The sequence below is a fragment of the Crinia signifera genome, chromosome 1, assembly GCF_055691185.1.
Source record: "Crinia signifera chromosome 1, ASM5569118v1, whole genome shotgun sequence".
Taxonomy (NCBI): domain Eukaryota; kingdom Metazoa; phylum Chordata; class Amphibia; order Anura; family Myobatrachidae; genus Crinia; species Crinia signifera.
The window spans coordinates 46357675-46375857 of NC_139217.1; the positions used below are offsets into that span (position 1 = coordinate 46357675).

The 18183-nt window shown below is 44.9% G+C and overlaps 1 protein-coding gene across 2 annotated transcripts in view; it reads left to right on the forward strand.

The window, feature by feature from the left end:
• FGFRL1 (fibroblast growth factor receptor like 1) overlaps positions 1–8866 on the forward strand; it is a 107126-nt gene extending 98260 nt beyond the window's left edge. For both annotated transcript variants that reach the window (XM_083147754.1, XM_083147843.1), the window contains exons 4-7: positions 2177–2257; positions 4209–4493; positions 5940–6293; positions 7905–8866. In XM_083147754.1, coding sequence (XP_083003880.1) covers positions 2177–2257; positions 4209–4493; positions 5940–6293; positions 7905–8305 — 1121 coding nt within the window. In that variant the 3' untranslated portion in view covers positions 8306–8866. The remainder of the gene's footprint in view (positions 1–2176; positions 2258–4208; positions 4494–5939; positions 6294–7904) is intronic.
• The last annotated feature ends 9317 nt before the right edge of the window (positions 8867–18183 follow it).

Below are 18183 nucleotides of genomic sequence, written 5' to 3' on the forward strand. Positions count from 1 at the left end.
TTTTCTTGTGGCGATTCGCGTCACACCCCCCGCAACCCCCCCTCCGGCGATTCGCGGCACCCCGGCACCCCCCCGCGACCCCCCCCCTCCCGCAATTCGCGGCAACCCCCCACCGGAACCCCCATGAACCCCCCTCTCCCGCGATTCGCGGCACCCACCCCCCACAACCCCCCCTCCCGCATATCGCGGCACCCCCCGCGATTCGCGGCAGCCCCAGGATTAAATGGCACATGCAAAACACTGGCACGGCTATGGTCGACAATGAAAAAGGTTGACATGAGTTTTTGAAGATTTATTTCATTTTTTGAATGTTTTCATATTCATTGTCATGTGTCAACATGGACACCAATGAAGTGGCACACTTATGTCAACATTTACATGTGTTGACCTTTCTGTGTTGAATTTTTCTTGTGGCGATTCGCGTCACACCCCCCCGCAAACCCCCCTCCCGCGATTCGCGGCATCCCCCGTGACCCCCCACCTCCCGCAATTCGCGGCAACCCCCCACCGGAACCCCTGTGAACCCCGCCCTCCCGCGATTCGCGGCACCCAACCCCGTGACCCCCCCCTCCCGCAATTCGCGGCACCCCCCGTGATTAGCGGCAGCTCCAGAATTAAATTGCACATGGAAAACACTGACATGGCTATGGTCGACAATGAAAAAGGTTGACATGAGTTTTTGAAGTTTTTTTTTTCATTTTTTTAATGTTTTCATATTCATTCTCATGTGTCGACATGGACACCAATGAAGTGCCACACTTATGTCAACATTTACATGTGTTGACCTTTCTGTGTTGATTTTTTCTTGTGGCGATTCGCGTCACACCCCCCACCCCCCGCAACCCCCACTCCCGCGATTCACGGCACACACACACCCCCCCGCGATTCTCTGCACCCCACCCCGTGACCCCCCCTCCCGTGATTCACGGCACATCCCCGCGACCCCCCCTACCATGATTCGCCGCAACCCCCGCCCCGTAACCCCCCTCCCGCGATTTGCGGCAACCCACCCCGCGACCCCCCTCCCGCGATTCTCTGCAATCCCTCCCCTCCCGCGATTCGCAGCATCCACCCCCCCACAACCCCCCCCTCCTGCAATTCGCGGCACCCCCCGCGACTCCCCCTCCTGCAATTCGCGGCACCCTCCGCGACCCCCCCTCCCGCGATTCGCGGACACCTAAGTTGCAATACGGGGCATCTTTCATACAATTCTAACCATATTTCTCATATACAAATGTTCACAAATTAAGGGGGCGCAGCCCCTTACGACGGTGTGAAGAGCGCCCGTAGGGCGCGATGAATCACCTAGTGGATATATATATATGTATGTATGTATGTATGTATATCAAGCAAGGCAGTAGCAGCACTTGCTTTTGCAGGTGGTAATAGCATTGGCACAGGGCAAATGCCAAAAATCCAAATGTCATTGGACAGCCAGTGTGTGTGATGTAGTGAAAACATGACCTATAACATGTTGTCACACCCTTATGGCTAAATCCCTCCATTTCAAACTTATCCATTGCTGATTTGAGGGTGAGTGGGTGATGGCAGTGAGGTAAGTCTCATCCTAACGCTTCAAAGGCCTGCACCCTTTGCAGTGTGGCCACACCCTGTCTCACAGTGGCCTCACCCCTTGCATGTGGCCACTCCCTGTCTCGCAATGGCCACACCCTCTGCCCTTGTTGTAGGGCTATATTATTTATTTTTCCTTTAGAATAAAAGCTTTGGTTTCCGCCGCCCAATACTGTAACCGTAATACACCGTGCCTGCTTTGCTTCGCTTTACTGATAGTTAGTGATCACTGTTGGCTGCACCAGCTGCTCTGTTGCATCATCCATCTCGATAACTTATATACACATAGCTTTAGCAGCTAATAAAGATAAGGAGATATTTCTGTATTCGCATTACTCATATACCGAGATGTAATGGGATGATGCATTTAGTAATGTGCTTGAAATCCATGAAAAATGATTGAAACAGGCTGGGTGCTAGCATAGGCTGCTGTATACAGGCTTATGTTATTCGTTGTGCCGCTACCCCTAGTCCGTGCCTATGGTATAACTGTATCCATCTGTTGCAGGGACCGCTGAATACAGAGCACACCAGTGTCCCCCAGTGATTATTTGTATCTATGATGGTAAATGTAACAATGCATTTTGTATCTTCTGTTTTGCAGATGATGCCAGTGCGGGGAAACCCAACCAGCCTCCGGAGGGGCATAATCCGGATTTAGAAGAGTTTTCCAACAAGCAGTGGGGTAAGTTGGCACCTATCTTCTCATTTCACCCTATATATATCAGTCGATAAAAGAGGGGTAGATGTATGAAGCAGTGATAAGGGAGGAGAAGTGATAAAGTGCCTGGTACTTTATCACCGGCCAATCAGCTCCTGGCTGTCCCTTTTTAAACCCAGCCTGTAACTTAAGTCAGGAGCTGATTGGCCGGTGATAAAGTACCAGGCATTTTAGCACTTCTCCGTTATCACTGCTTCATACATCTACCCCACAGTGTCCTATATTTCTATTGTCTTGATAAAGTATATAGGGGCCCTTTTTTGTCAATGGGGTTTAGCAATTTAAAACTCATTGCATATGATACATTGTGCTGTTGCCGATCAGCTCCTGTCATGGGTCTGAAAAATGACAGTTGGGAGATGGTTGGCTGAAGCACCATTTATCTTACGCAATGAGTTTTAAATAGCTAAAATGTGTTGCTAAATGGGCCCCATAGTGTTGGCAATGCCCATATTTATAGACCTAAGTCTACAGGTTACGGGACGGTGGAAGTCTCTTTTCCCCTCTATCTGAATACAAGCCAATTTAAAAAAATTCAATTTAACAAATTCATTTTGTTACCAATATTATTCTATAGCAAGGGTAGGCAACATGTGGCACAGCTGCTGGTGAACTACACATGCCAGCATGTCCTGCCACAGGGCATTCTAACTGGAGCTGGAGCTCCACAGATTGCATAGTAGGATCTTCGGTACTTATGTGTTATCTGGGCGCCCAATTGGACGCGATTTTTACATTGGATTCAATGTTAAATGGTCCCTGAGACCCGATTTTACATTGGGTCCAATGTTAAATGCCCCCCAGACCCCATTTTTTATTGTATACCCACCCTGTTCATACCCCCACTATCCAAGTGGGCATGGAGTTGATGTTATATAGTGGAGTTGATTCTATATAGTCAGGCGAGCCACCGAGCCCGAAGCGTGGCGAGCGCACGCAGAATACATGTTAAGTAATCCGCGTCCCCTCGCGGGGCACGCTGCGCTCGCGATGCTTCGGGCTCAGTGGCTCACTACGCTCGCCACACTATATAAAATCAACTCCATGCCCACTTGGATAGTGGGGGTATGAACAGGGTGGGTATACAATAAAAAATGGGGTCTAGGGGGCATTTAAAATTGGACCCAATGTAAAATCGGGTCTCAGGGACCATTTAACATTGAATCCAATGTAAAAATCGCATCCATCGCATGTGTTTTGGTTGCATGCGATGCGATCGACCCGATTTTTCCGAAAAAAATCGGGTCCATCGCATCTGATTGTATGCCTTAAGTTAAGGCATACAATCAAAAAATCGGGCGCCCAGATATTACATAAGTACCGGATCTTCTAACTCCAGTCCGCAGGGAACCCAACAGTGAATGTTTTCCTTAGGAGCACAGATGTACAGATATAGCTGCACTCATTGTTGATGCCGTATGGCTGCTAGTGCCCTCTTGGTGCAGCAAGTGGCTCCCACAGCATGGAATCGCAACGCTGCAACATACGAAGTAGGCGCACAACCGCAGCGACTGGTGCGCACCTTTTCACCATGCTGTTGTATGGCGAATGGCGGAGCAGCAATAAGTGTGGCTATATCTGTATGCATAACGATCGAACACCTTTGCACATGGTACTGATTATTGCACTTGTGATACTGCGAGGAGATCAGGAAAACATGACCTGTTAGGGTTTCTCAGAGGTTTATATTTGGGAAACACTGTTTAAAACTTCTGGTGGATCTGGAGTCCCTTAGGCATTAAACCATCACTTTATTTGTAGATCTTGAGAAAAAATGCATAATGTAACTAGTACATCGGCAGGTCAAAAATATGTCTTCTTGTTGGACCATGGACGGGGGTTTATCTTAACGTTGCCAATGGCTTCTATTTCAATATTGGGCTATGTGTAATGTAATTCACTTTCTTTTTCACAGCCCGACCTCGGTTTACCCAGCCAGCGAAAATGCGTAAGAGAGTCATAGCCCGTCCCGTGGGCAGCTCTGTCCGGCTGAAGTGCATCGCCAGCGGGAATCCACGGCCAGAGATCACGTGGCTAAAAGACAACAAGCCCCTGACTAATCAGGAGATTGGGGAGAACAAGAAGAAGAAATGGACGCTCAACCTCAAGAGCCTCAAGCCGGAGGACAGCGGGAAATACACGTGCCAAGTGTTCAACAGAGTGGGACAAATCAACGCGACGTACAAATTGGAAGTTATCCGTAAGTACCGGCGCTGGCCTAGCGAGTATTTTCCTCTCCCGTATCAAAAATGAGAAGCACATGAGCCAGCAAGTCTGGTGCTCACAAGAGGAAACCTAGGAGACATCTGCTAACGATCAGGAATCAGCTGTGTAGAGACACAAAAAACACGTGTTTACACTAAAACCAGGAGCACAGACAGGAAAATGAATCAAACCTCATCCTAATGTCAGATTTGGCATTTTCACTGTATCGAAACCGAGGGGGAAAAAAAATCCCAAACCAGGGAAAACACAAGCTGCACTGTCGTTCCTAGCGGCTTGTATGTGCAACGAGACTGCTCGTCTGGACCCTTCTTGGCTGGGTCCAGACGAGGGCTTTAGTAGTCTAAAATACAGTAATATTAGATATATCAAAATAACAAAAGGCAGCCAATAAAAAAAGAATAGTTTTATGAAGTGTGGAAACACTCACCATTGGCGATATAATAGTTCTGGTTCATGTCTCCTACCACACTTTTTTTTTTTCTACCTCACTATCCCGCTATTGTTTAACTTTGGTGAAGACATTTTAAGCCCTGTCTTCCTGTTTATTTTATTTATTATTATATTTTTTTTATTATTATAATTTATTAATACCTCATGCTCACCATGGGAAAAATGTTGTATTTTTTTGTTGTTATTATTTTTATTACCTCATAATCACCATGTTTTTTGGGGGGTTTATTTTTATTTTTTTTCTTATTTTTAATACCTCATACTCACCATGGGGAGAAAAAATATTTATTATTTCTTATTGCTATTTTTAATAGCTCATACCAAAGTTAAGGTGAATTTGTAATTTTTTTTTTATATTTCAGTAAAATTACAGTGTGGTACTGCACACCGGTAGGTACATTTACTAAAGCTTCTAAAAGTAAAAAGCGACCAATCAGATTCTTTCTCTCATTTTCTAAGATGCAATGGATAAATAATCGCTAGAATCTGATTTGTTGCTCTTGGCAACAGCACTTTTCATTTTTAGAAGCATTCATAAGTGTACCCCTAGGTATGATTAGGAGCAGGCTTCATAATAAAATATCCATTGAGCTTAGGCCGAATTACAAGATAGCAAACCTTTTAGAAAATTGTCCAATAATATCTACAAGAAAGACAATGGGCCTGATTCAGGGCTGATCGCTGATGTGCAGATGGAGCGATTATACTTACCGTACGCATTTGGGGGAACAGCAATAGAAAAAGTGTATGGATCATAATGGCAATTCCCCCACCGTATGACTGACAGGTTTTCTTTCCATCTGGGCAGTGGCCAGATGAGCGATCTGGTTTGAATCAGGCCCAATGACCGATCATCGTTGCTGTACTCTTAATCATGGCTCTATTCACTTCCAAGGAGACGTAAAGCGATGACCACTATGCTGTTACTTGACGACCGCATTGATTTTTATTTTGTTTCCCTTTTCCTCAGAGAGAACAAGATCTAAGCCGATCCTGACGGGTAATCATCCTGTCAACACAACGGTGGACTTTGGCGGCACCACGTCTTTCCAGTGTAAGGTCCGCAGCGACGTGAAGCCAGTGATCCAGTGGTTAAAGAGAGTAGAGTACGGTTTAGAGAATAAGTACAATTCCACCATTGACGTCGGTGGACAGAAATTTATTGTTCTCCCAACTGGAGACGTCTGGTCTCGGCCTGATGGCTCCTACTTGAATAAACTTATCATAACACGGGCCAAAGAAGAGGATGCCGGGATGTACATTTGCCTTGGTGCCAACACAATGGGATACAGTTTCAAGAGTGCGTTTCTGACGGTGTTACCAGGTGAGCATGAACTGCGTAAACTCATGCAAACTCAAGAAATATAAAGCGACCATTTTGTATTGGATTGGTCATTTTGTTGCTCATGCTTCAGTGATGTTACTAGTTCCTGGTAAATTGATAGGCTGAGCATTGGTTCCACTATGCGTAGATGACCAGTCCACTTGAATATATTAGTTTATGTGACACAATCAGATTGGTAAAGATTGATGTCTTGGAGATGGCAGCAAATTCTGCTAGCGGCCTGTGTGTCTTCATACAGCCTGCCATCATGCAGGAAATGGTCTACCGCTCGGTCTCGCTGCTCACATTGGTCATTGTGGGTCTGGTTCACAATTGCAGATGGATAGGTAATTATTAGCACTGCACATGCTCCATTGCAGCTTGTACGCACCTATGTCGGTTAGAGTCATATGCACCTCAGTCATATGTCCTTTCGCTGCCACGTTGTTCTGAGTGTGTTTCGTGGGCTTGTAGAGGGAATTGCAAGCTGCTCAGTTATGCGGATGCAGCTCTCTGTCCGGTTTCGGATAGGTCTCTTGCACAAAGTATCGGGCTCTGGCAAATGCATGCCTACGGTGAGGATGGCTAGTTTCACAAGTGATGTCATGGTGCAGTGGAGTTGCACACATGTTTCCACTCTGAATACACTGAGGGGGTCATTCTGGTTGACTCGCAAGTCTCCACTGACCATAAGTCAGTATCCACTGACTTATATTTGCGAGTCCTGGGAAAAATCATTTGAGGGTCGGCGAGGGGGATGTGTCTTCATAACACGGCGGGGGGGGGGCGGTATCCAACGGAGAGGCGTCATAAGGACTCGGGAAGGTGCGAGCTTCACAGCTCACCGAGTCAATTAGAATCGGGGCCTATGTTCTTTCTAGTAGTAACTTCTACAAACTGATAGGTACACTCTGGTTGGCTTTCTGTTTAATTTCCATGACCCCGAATTAAGCAGGACAGCTGAATAGTTTGAGATCGATCCATTATTTGGAGCAAAACCGTGTAAACAACGGACCAGTGCGCTCTGTAATACCATGAACTAGATATTCTCCAGAGCGCTCTAAATTGTCCCAGAAAATGACGGCTATTAAGTGGAAAGCGCTGGATGAACATCACGTTGTCTGGCAGAGAGGAATCTGGCATGAGCAGATACGCGCAACTGGACCTCGCAGTCTCAGCTTCTGGCTCGTTGACATCCGAGGAGGGTATTAGAGACAATTAACCACATTTCGTTCCTAGGCTGTGCTAGGCAGCTAGGCTCACTGCTGAGCGACGGTATTTTGAAACCACATGTTGCCGACGGGAGGTTTATTCTTGCTACATTGAGGCAAGAGAAAATAAAACAGAACCTCAGGGATCTGCTCCGAACAAAAGCAAACTGTTTGTTTGTCCTTTAGGACCTTAATGAGACACCTACAAGAAGGCTCTGTTTGTTGGCTGAGCACGTTGCTACTTGGCAGATGTTTTGTTATCAGAAAACCGTAGTGCAAATAGTAGTCCGTAGCTTTGCTTGACATCTGTTTCTCATTGTTCATTTCTGGTTTTAATCATCTCTATCCGTGTTTTTTTTTTTTTCTCTGTCCCTTTCCCCTATTCTCCTGCATCTTACAGATCCAAAGCCTCCGATTGCACCTGTGAGCGGATCGTCCAGCAGTCTTCCATGGCCGGTGATCATCGGTGTACCAGCCGGAGCCGTTTTTATATTCGGGACAATTCTCTTGTGGCTTTGCCAGACCAAGAAGAGGCCTTGCTCCCCTCCCACGGCAACGGCTGTCCACAGGCCGCAGCCGAGGGTTTGCATACCACCTATGGTGGACAAAGACTGCATCTCCTCCATAAACTATGAGGAGTACGTTGCGCAACAGCAACATTTACTTCCCCAAGGACCTCTAATGGCCAACGGAGTTGTGTCAAAAATGTACCCAAAGATTTACACAGATATCCACACTCATACGCACTCTCATGTAGAAGGCAAAGTTCACCAGCACCAACACATCCACTATCAGTGTTAACAGTCGTACGTAAAGGAGAACTCGTTTCCTCAGCGGTACCTCAAAAACAGACTGCCTGGATCAGCGCACACTGCCAGTAGACATGGGTAGCGGAAGGTTGCCGTTGACCCAACGCCATTGATCAACTCAGAAATGGAATCATGAAGGATAAAATTATCTCTGTAATCGGGGACAATGTTGCTTTTTGTTTGTTTGTTTATATTTTATTGGTTTTATTTTTTTTGGAGGGGAGATAAAAAAAAAAAAAGAAAAAAAGGAAGCACAGTGTTTCTGCAAGAGTGGGACCTAAATCGGTCACTGTTCTAACGCTCAAGGGTCGCTCGCTAGTTCGTTTGTCACACTGGTGCCTTTTTTTTTTTGACTGTCTGGTCAAGGTTTGGGCATCTGAGAGGTTTAGACCAGTCAGGAGGAATCGGTAGGAGGCTTTGCATGTAGAGAGTAGACCATTGCGTTAGATTTAAGATGGGCACTTCTGAGCGATGGACAATATCTTTAGTCTTTTTAAAATGCCTCCTTCAAGTGATCATGCTATCGCAGAACCATTCTGGCCAGACACCCTACCTATTGGGGATGCAGTTAAAATCCCGGCGGTCGGGATCCCGGCGTTCAGAATCCCGACGCCGGAATCCCGACCGCCGAAATGCCGACACTTTCTCCCTCCTGGGGTGTCCACGACACCCCTGGAGGGAGAATAAATTAGTGTGCCGAGCGTAGCGAGGCACCGGGCCCGCTGCGTGGCGAGCGCAGCGAGCCCGCAAGGGGGGGCGATCCACGTCCCCCCCTTGTTGGCATTTTGGCTGTCTGGATTCCGGCGTCGGGATTCTGAACGCCGGGATCCCGACCGCCGGGATTCAATACTGAATCCACCTATTGAAGTCTAATGTCTTCCCAGCTACTGTCATTATTCTTAGATAGAAGATAAACCACCAGCAAGACCCTCTGATCTAGTCTAACTTAACTGAACCGCTAAGCCAAACCATGTGGTCATTGTCTACCTAAATGGCGTATTCTTTTTAAAAAAAACAGCATTTTACAGTCGATACAAGCAATAACATTTCAGTGGCTTCCAATGATGCCTTATAATCATTACTATAATGATACAGACTTTATAAAGCAATTTTGTGTCTATAGAAAACGTGTAATTCTATATAGATTTTAAACTAAAGCCATGTATATTTAATTTATTTTGTTAAGCAGAAAGAAAATGTTTATGTAAAATATTATTTTCAACAAAATGTTAATTTCTATATATATATTTTTGTTTGTTTTCTCAGAGTGAATTTGTATGGATATTTTAGATATGACTCCACTCACGTAATAATGTAGCATAAAACAGTGGCAATTTAAAGGTCATAGTATTACCATAAGTGGGGGGAGTGATGCTGGCTAGTAATTTGGGTAAAATGGCATTTGATTGGCCATGTTTTACATTTAAGTCCCCCCGCGTTGACCTTGCTGTGGTCTTTAAATTGCCAACAAAAGTTGGAGTCTTATTTTTGTACACTTTTCTGTAAGAACAGTGACCCTGGTGACAATCCTGTACAGATCTCTCCCTCATTGCTAAGGTAAAAGCTTTATCAGACATTTACTGAATCCTAATGATAGTAATTTGTGTGCCTCTACAGAACTATTTAATAGCATTTCTTGATCTTAGCTGTTCTAAAAAGAAGGACAAAATAACTGAAATAAACCAAGGTTTTATTTTTATCTACAAGTGCCCTGTAGGATATATATTCAGATACTATTTATCATACAAAATTGTAAGGGTATATCCAATTAGCCGCAGCCCCCCACACTTATTAAAAATAAGTAACTGCCTTGTACGATTGAAACATAACTGTAATCTATGGACAGAAGTAGAACAGCGCCATTTAAAAATGTGTCTACATACATCTACCGTGCCCTACAAATCGCGTTACTTATAACGTTTGACTTCTGTGTGACTCGGTAGTGCCGAATGTTTTTGCAACTTTTTCCGTTACAATGTGTTTTATTTGTATTTGAATATTTGAGTATATCAGTTTTATCAGCAGAATGTGTCCTATTCCCATGGTATTGCAAATATTATACATTGCAATAGTCACATGCAAAAACACTCACTGCCGCCAAGTTACTCTGTGACATGGCATGACGAGGAGGGTTGTTTTGCACCTTGGTGGCTAGATGTATGAGGGCGCATCTGTAGTGATCGAAATAATTGAGAGCTGTGATGGACTCTAGAGCATATTTATATAATATTAAGAAAGCCTTTTTCTTGCCAAGAAAACACTTCTGTACTATCATCAGATAGAATAGCTGATGTACCTGGTTTCAACCGGCCAAAGTTTTGCTGGGCGGAGCATTGTACCCCTTAGGAGTCGATGCCCTGTAGTATCCGCGCTTATTGGCTGCACATAACATTTACAGTTTCCAGACTACCCAGCAGGTCACATGTTCCAGGTCAACCAGAAGGTGTACAGGGAGAGTTGACAAACGGTCACATTTTCCAGAGCACAATGGTGATGCATTGTGATTGGCTGCTGGACGTTTTGCCACATAACTCCAATACAAGGCAACCGGTTACACAGCCAATTCTATGCAGCGATTTCCCTAATTCTCCACGGCCACGCCTCCAATCCATAGGCCACACCCATTTGGCTGCTGAAATAAGAGAACGGGAGTGTCCTTATCGGTATTGGAAGGCGGCCTATGGAAAACCTTATTTAAGTATTTGTTTACATTAATTTGCTAATTATTTAAAATTTTATCTCAAATCTGATCATGCCAATAAACACTGTTCAAAGAGGGGTGAAGCAACAATACACAGTATCTTTGCATGTTTTATTTTCTTCATTTAAGACAATAATAGCACATGTTACATTCTAATTGACGCATAACATTTTTCATAGCATAAGATTAAGACCTTAAGCCAAATGCCGCTGCTAGTATCTAGCCAAACATATGTATATGGTTATATCGTTCTCGTGCCTTCGGTTCTCTTTGTCTGTTTAAACAAAGCTACTGGGCTATAGTTTTTGTTTTATTTAACAAAAGCCACACACAGAATAACATGTTTCACCTTTCACCCATTACTAATGCTAAAAAAAATACTTTGTTAATAGTTTTTAAGTTTTAACCGTAGCCCCGCATAGCATCAGCAGCCACGTTGTCCGGTGACCCAGTATCCGTATATGTCTTCCAATATTCTCCCCCCCCCCCCCCCCATCCAGCCACTTTTGTGAAATCCGTACCTTTCTCAAGGTCTGCGGATCTGGGCCACCCTGCAGAAAAAAAAGGTGTGTTCATTGATGCAGCCTATCAAATCACCAGGATTCAATAAGATCACAGAGGCAAATGTAGATGTGTCCTCATACATTATGGCTGCCATTGCCCTAACTGTGCAGTTTGTATAGTCGTCTCGTTTTTTTTAGTGGGTTTCCTGCGGGTACTCCGGTTTCCCCACCACAATTCACAAATATAGTGGTGGGCTAATTAATGTCCAACAAAATTACCCCTATATATGTGGTAATATACTGTAGATTGTAAGCTCCACGGAGACATGTACTGAACGATTTAACTATTGTTCATGAAGCTCTGTGGAATACGGTCCCTAAGTCGACACTTTGAAAGTTGATCTACACTAGGTTGACCACTAAAGCTGGACAGGGCTAAGGTTGACACATGAAATTGGTCAACATGCGTTTTTCACATTTTTTTTTTTGTTCCCAAAGGTGGTATTTTATACCCCGCCATCCAATAGGGACTAGAGGGAGAATATAATAGTGTTCCCGCAGCATGGCAAGCGCAGCGGTACTCTGATATGGTCTCCATGTCGACTTGCGCTGAAATTCTGGGAAAAAATAGATGAAAACCGCATGTCGTTTTGACTGACCTTTCCATTGTTAATCTTCCGGCCATGTCAACCTTAAGTGGTTGACCTTCATAGTGTCCACCCTTTGACCCATGGGGTCATAAGGTCGACCTATGACCCATGCAGGGGAATCGGTGTGTGCCATGAGCCAGCTGACAGAAGGGGGTGCATGAGACGCTCGCACGCCCTATTCTGATGGAGCCCGCCACTGCAGGCACCCCCCCTAACGGTAGTGTTAGTTGCTAGAGAATTATTAGGCTAATATTGGCCCAGTGATACAAAATGGCTGCCATTGCGGCATGTGCTTACAGGTTCTCAGCCCCAAATATGTGAATCAAAACTCCTCAGACATCCTAAACTGATGGGTAAATCCAGGACTGCCAGGCCATTGTACGCCCACCCAGCATTTTCTATCTGGTTGTTGCATATTTTTATTTCCTCAGTGAGAATTCCTACCATACATTTTTTCCACATCTATCCATTAAAGCCAGTTATTAAAGAATCGTTTAAACCGCGTACACCATCCGTGAAACACATGGAAGCATTCATCTAATTTTGTTAGGTGTGTTTGTACAGATAATAAAATTCCCAACTTCTGGGCAGAATATCTTTTTATAAGATTTTATTTTTGGTAATGAAAATTTTTTTGGTTTTTTTTGTGTGTGTGCGTGTGTAAATGGTCGTGTTTTATCTAATGAAGCTAAATACCTGATAATAAATCCCCTGTAATAATCGCCCTTTTTATGTTATTTTGTTTTTTTCCATTTAGACATGTAAAAGTGTATATTATACATTTTTGTATAGTAAGATGTGTATAAAATGTGCCATTTGGAGCTTTCATAAAATCTGCTTATGGTTCAGAGCTGGTTCATGTTGTGTTTTCATTTTGGTTTCTTTTACGCTTATATTATAATTGTGGGGATTTACCGTCCACACAAATCCATCACTTCGGCATAACCGTTTGTAAGCAGAATTACTGTCCAGTAAACATTTGGGAAAAGCATATTAACCCCTTCCCGACGCAGCATGTTTTTGCCTTCCTGACAGAGGCCTTTTTTTCAAATCTGACATGTATCACTTAAGTGGGGATAACTTTTTTTGCTTTTACTTATCCCAGTGATTTTGAGATTGTTTTCCCGTGACACATTGTACTTTAAATTAGTGGTAAATTTTGGTCGATACAGTTTATTTATATTTTTTTGTGAAAAATACCAAAATGTCGTAAAAAAAATGGAACATTTAGCTATTTGCAAAATGTAAAATTTTCTGCTTGTGAGACAAATAATCATACCACTCAAAATAGTTAATAACTAACATAGACCATATCTAAACTTTATTTTTAAATCATTATTTCAAGCTCCTTTAATTTTTTTGGACACTAGGGGGCAGCAGAGTCTAAATTTTACACATCACACATTAAAACGCTGTTTTTGGCTGCTCACGTTTGAACAGCCAATCGCAGCGATCGCCCATGACGGGGGGCATCGCTGCCCCCCCTGGGCAATGAGGGAGGATGTCTGCTGTCAGGGACAGCAGACATCGTCCCTCTGTCACCGCGTCTGTAGACGCGGTGGCACTTTGAAGTCATGACGTACATGTACGTCATGTGTCGGGAAGTACATCCCGGCCATGACGTACATGTACGTCAAATGTCGGGAAGGGGTTAAGGCTGTAGAGGGTGCCGGACGGGGTTCCAACAGTCTTGATTCCGACAGTCATTTACCCGACGTCGGGATCCCGACTGTTAAAACACCGACAGCCGGGTTCCCGACGGCCGCTGGCAATTCTCCCTTGTGGGGGTCCACGACCCCCATAGAGGGAGAATAGAATAGGTGGTAAGCTAAGCGAGCCACCGTGCCCGCAGTGTGGCAAGCGCAGCGAGCCCGCAAGGGGTTTTGTTGCACTCGCCATGCTGTCTGAGTCCGGCCAGTCAGGATCCTGACGTCGGGCTAATGACTCTCGGGATCCCGACTGTCGGAACCATATATCACACCTGCTGTAGACTATGTACTAGGTTTTGGAGAGAAAGTGGGCGGAGATAAAAGTACCAACCAATCGGCTCCGAACTTATTTTTGAAACACTGTCTAACATGACAGTTAGGAGCTGTTTTTCTGGTGCTTTATCTTCATCTCATTTATCTCTCTGAGGCTTAGTACCTTAGTACACAGACCCCGTATGTGTGAACTTAAAAAAAAAAAAAAAAACTACTACTCTAATGCTGCCGGATCTAACAAATCTTATGTGCAGCACTTGTGAGCTACGGATCCTAGGACCGCGCATGGGAACAATTTGGGCACTTTTCACCCGATTTCTCGACCCGGGTCGTATGGCCAGCTTTGAAGCATAAGCTGCATATGCAGTGCCCAAACTTCTATTGCAGTCCTGTTGTATCTTACCCCATTGAAAATGAATGCTAGAGGAGGAGACGGACATTTTGAGAGGGGCATTTTTGGTACTTATGTAGTATCTGGGCACCCGATTTTTTGATTGTATGCCTTAACTTAAGGCAAACAATCAGATGCGATGGACCCGATTTTTTCGGAAAAAAACGGGTCGATGGCATCACATGCAACCAAATCGCATGCGATGCGATGGACGCGATTTTTACATTGGATTCAATGTTAAATGGTCCCTGAGACCAGATTTTACATTGGGTCCAATGTTAAATGCCCCCCAGACCCCATTTTTATTGTATACCCACCCTGTTCATACCCCCACTATCCAAGTGGGCATGGAGTTGATTTTATATAGCGTGGTGAGCGCAGCGAGCCACCAAGCGAGCGGACGCGGAATACATTTTAAGTAATCTGCGGGGATACGGAATACATTTTAAGTAATCTGCGGGGATACGGAATACATTTTAAGTAATCTGCGGGGATACGGAATACATTTTAAGTAATCTGCGGGGATACGGAATACATTTTAAGTAATCCGCGTCCGCTCGCTGCGCTCGCCACGCTATATAAAATCAACTCCATGCCCACTTGGATAGTGGGGGTATGGACAGGGTGGGTATACAATATAAAATGGGGTCTGGGGGGCATTTACTATTGTAAAGCGCAACGGAATCTGCTACGCTATATAAGAAACTGTAAATAAATAAATTTAACATGGACCCAATGTAAAATCGGGTCTTAGGGACCATTTAACAATGAATCCAATGTAAAAATCGTGTCCATCGCATCGCATGCGATTTGGTTGCATGCGATGCGATCGACCCGATTTTTCCGACCCGATCAAAAAATCGGGCGCCCAGATAATACATAGGTACCGCATTTTTTTATGGGGGCAGGCCCGTGGTGGCTGGAAGGAGTCTGCCCAATGGGGGCAGGCACACTGAGGTTGCAGATCTCTGACAATATGCAGGTACTATGGAAGGGGGGGGGGGTTAATTTATAATTACTCACGGCTCCTATGTCTAGATACGAATATACAGTACTTCATATTGAAGGATTTATTTAGGCATCTGCTCTGTACACATTAGAGTTTGGGTAAAATAATTACTATTCTTGTAAAGAACCCCTTTATTTTCTTTAAAAGAAAAGTTAAGTAACCCCATAATTATCATCTTGTGTGATAGAAACTAGTTTGGTTATCCTGTAAATAGTCGCGATGCAGGCAAACCCCCCCCCCCCCCCGCTCCTCCTGGTCCCCAACAACTATCTTTCTGTATAATTAATGTATTATTGCCAGTGTGATGCAGAATATGGGGCTGCGTTGGTATGTAGGGGGCACCCCAATGGTCCGGAATCCCCATCTGGTAGGGTGGGAGGAGAGTCAGGGTGGCTATGGACCCCAAGGGGCGGATTGGATAAAAAAACAGCCACAGCTATTTATGGAATGGGGGTAGGGTCTATCGAGGGAGAAGGGATCACTCCTCATAAGGCCTGATTGTAGTTGGACACAATTGTAGCCTTCTTTGTGTCTTTATGCTACAATGTCCTGTCGCTGGTGTACATCTGTGCATCTGAATTAGCCAGGAATGAGATGTCATCTTTCTGTGTACAATCCTGCTTTGTGCATTGGTCACACCTGTGACACTTTAACCAGCCCTATGCTAGGTGCAGGTAATAAGTTTGAGTATGGCCTGCAATGTGATATATTCAGCACTATCAGCAACACATCCATACTACGGTATATCTGTGTCTAATTAGTAGTATGGTGTCTGAGTCTGTACTGCGTCTTCAAAGGTGCAAACTGTCACATGACCCAAATTCAAAGGTGCATACACACATGCTATAATCGCTGGCAATATGGTCGCTGAGCGACCATATTGCCAGCGATTGGAGTGTGCACCTGCGATAAATCCCCGGGTGCGCACTCCCATTTCCAGCCCTCTAATGGTCCTCCGACCAGCGGCTTCCCCTGCCTCTTCTCCCGGCAGTGTGACATTTTCATCACCGACCATCTCTGGTCGCTGATGCAAACGGGGCACTGAGCCATATGATTGCTGAGCAATATATTGCCAGCAATCCTATTGCTCCGTGTGTACGCACCTTAAGAAAACCATTGGGGCACATGCATTGTGCAACTAATGTAGGGTACACACCAGGACGACCACCGTCGTTCACGACCGATAGACGACCATGGAACGATTTCCCTTGGACTTCCCGGGAGCTCCCAGGCAGTCCCCAGCAAACGATTAGCAAAAATTGTGGGTTTTTTTGCGGAACGATCTAGATCCGATCCCGATGTGCCCGCGATGGTCGTTAAGACGGTCGGATCGCTGGTTTTTGTTTTTTTTGCAAGAACACATGCGACCGTCGTCAGATGGGCCTTTGAAATTGTAATGAAGGGGCTGGACTAGCAGAGGGGGAGGACTAGCAGAGGGGGATAGGAATAGCAGCAGCCATTTTAAACCAGTGTATTTCTGCTTTGTTACTAGTGAGGCTTGGTTTATACCTGCTGGACATAGCTATTTACACATTACTTTGTTTTGCCTGCCATTACAAAGTGTCTTTTAACCCTGCACTATGGAGAATGCAGTGATGGGTAGTCACCAGCAACAGTACCTGCTCTATTATGCAGTTTTGAAGCTCAGGCGTCAGAGAGCCCAGCGCAGGAGAGAAAGATCATGCTGGACAAAGCAGTGGCTACTTCAGCGTCAGACTCGTTCGCACATGCCACTGCTCAGGGACATCAGGGAGAATAACCCAGACGATTTTCGTAACTTCTTGAGGATGGATGATGCCACATTCCAGGAATTGCTGCGTCTGGTGACTCCCCACATCGAGAAGCAGGATACCAAGTATCGCATGGCTATCCCTGCTGAGGAACGGCTGGTGGTGACCCTGAGGTTTCTGGCGACAGGACGGTCTCTTGCTGACCTAAAGTTTGGATCCCTCATCTCCCCGCAAGCTTTGGGCCTCATCATCCCGGAGACCTGCAAAGCCATTGTGAAGGTGCTGCAGTACCAGTATTGCAAGGTAAGGATGAAATATACACTGTACACTTTATTGTGCAAACAAAATATTTTTATTTATAATTTAGGCCTAGGACAGAAACAGGTTTTTTAGGCCTTTCATGGTTAAAACATGTAAAATAGTAAATAGATTGTGTCAACACAAATATATTATAATACCATATATAAAAGATATTGTACAAAAACACACACTATATATAAAGATTTAAGTATGTATGACCCAGTTTAAACTTTCCCAATAAGTACGGGCTACTGTGTGGCAGAGGATGTCTGCCGCAGATAAGTAAAGGCTGCGGCCCACATGGCGCATGGCGCAGATGCAATGGTCCCGGCCCCATTGATGTGCGCCATACGCCATGTGAGCAGTGGCCATCACATACCTGCAGCTGAGACCATGTCTGCCGCACAGTACCCCATACTATTGGCAAAGAAAAAAGGGCAATAAATGGAGTTTGCTATCCAGATTGAGGAGAATCCTGTTCTCCCTCTGGTAATGCAGGTACAGGTAGCAGCATATAAATAAACAAAAAAAACACACTCTGGTAACTTCTGGAACATGCCCTTACAACAGTAGGGATAAGGTACTGTGCGGCAGAGGATGTCTG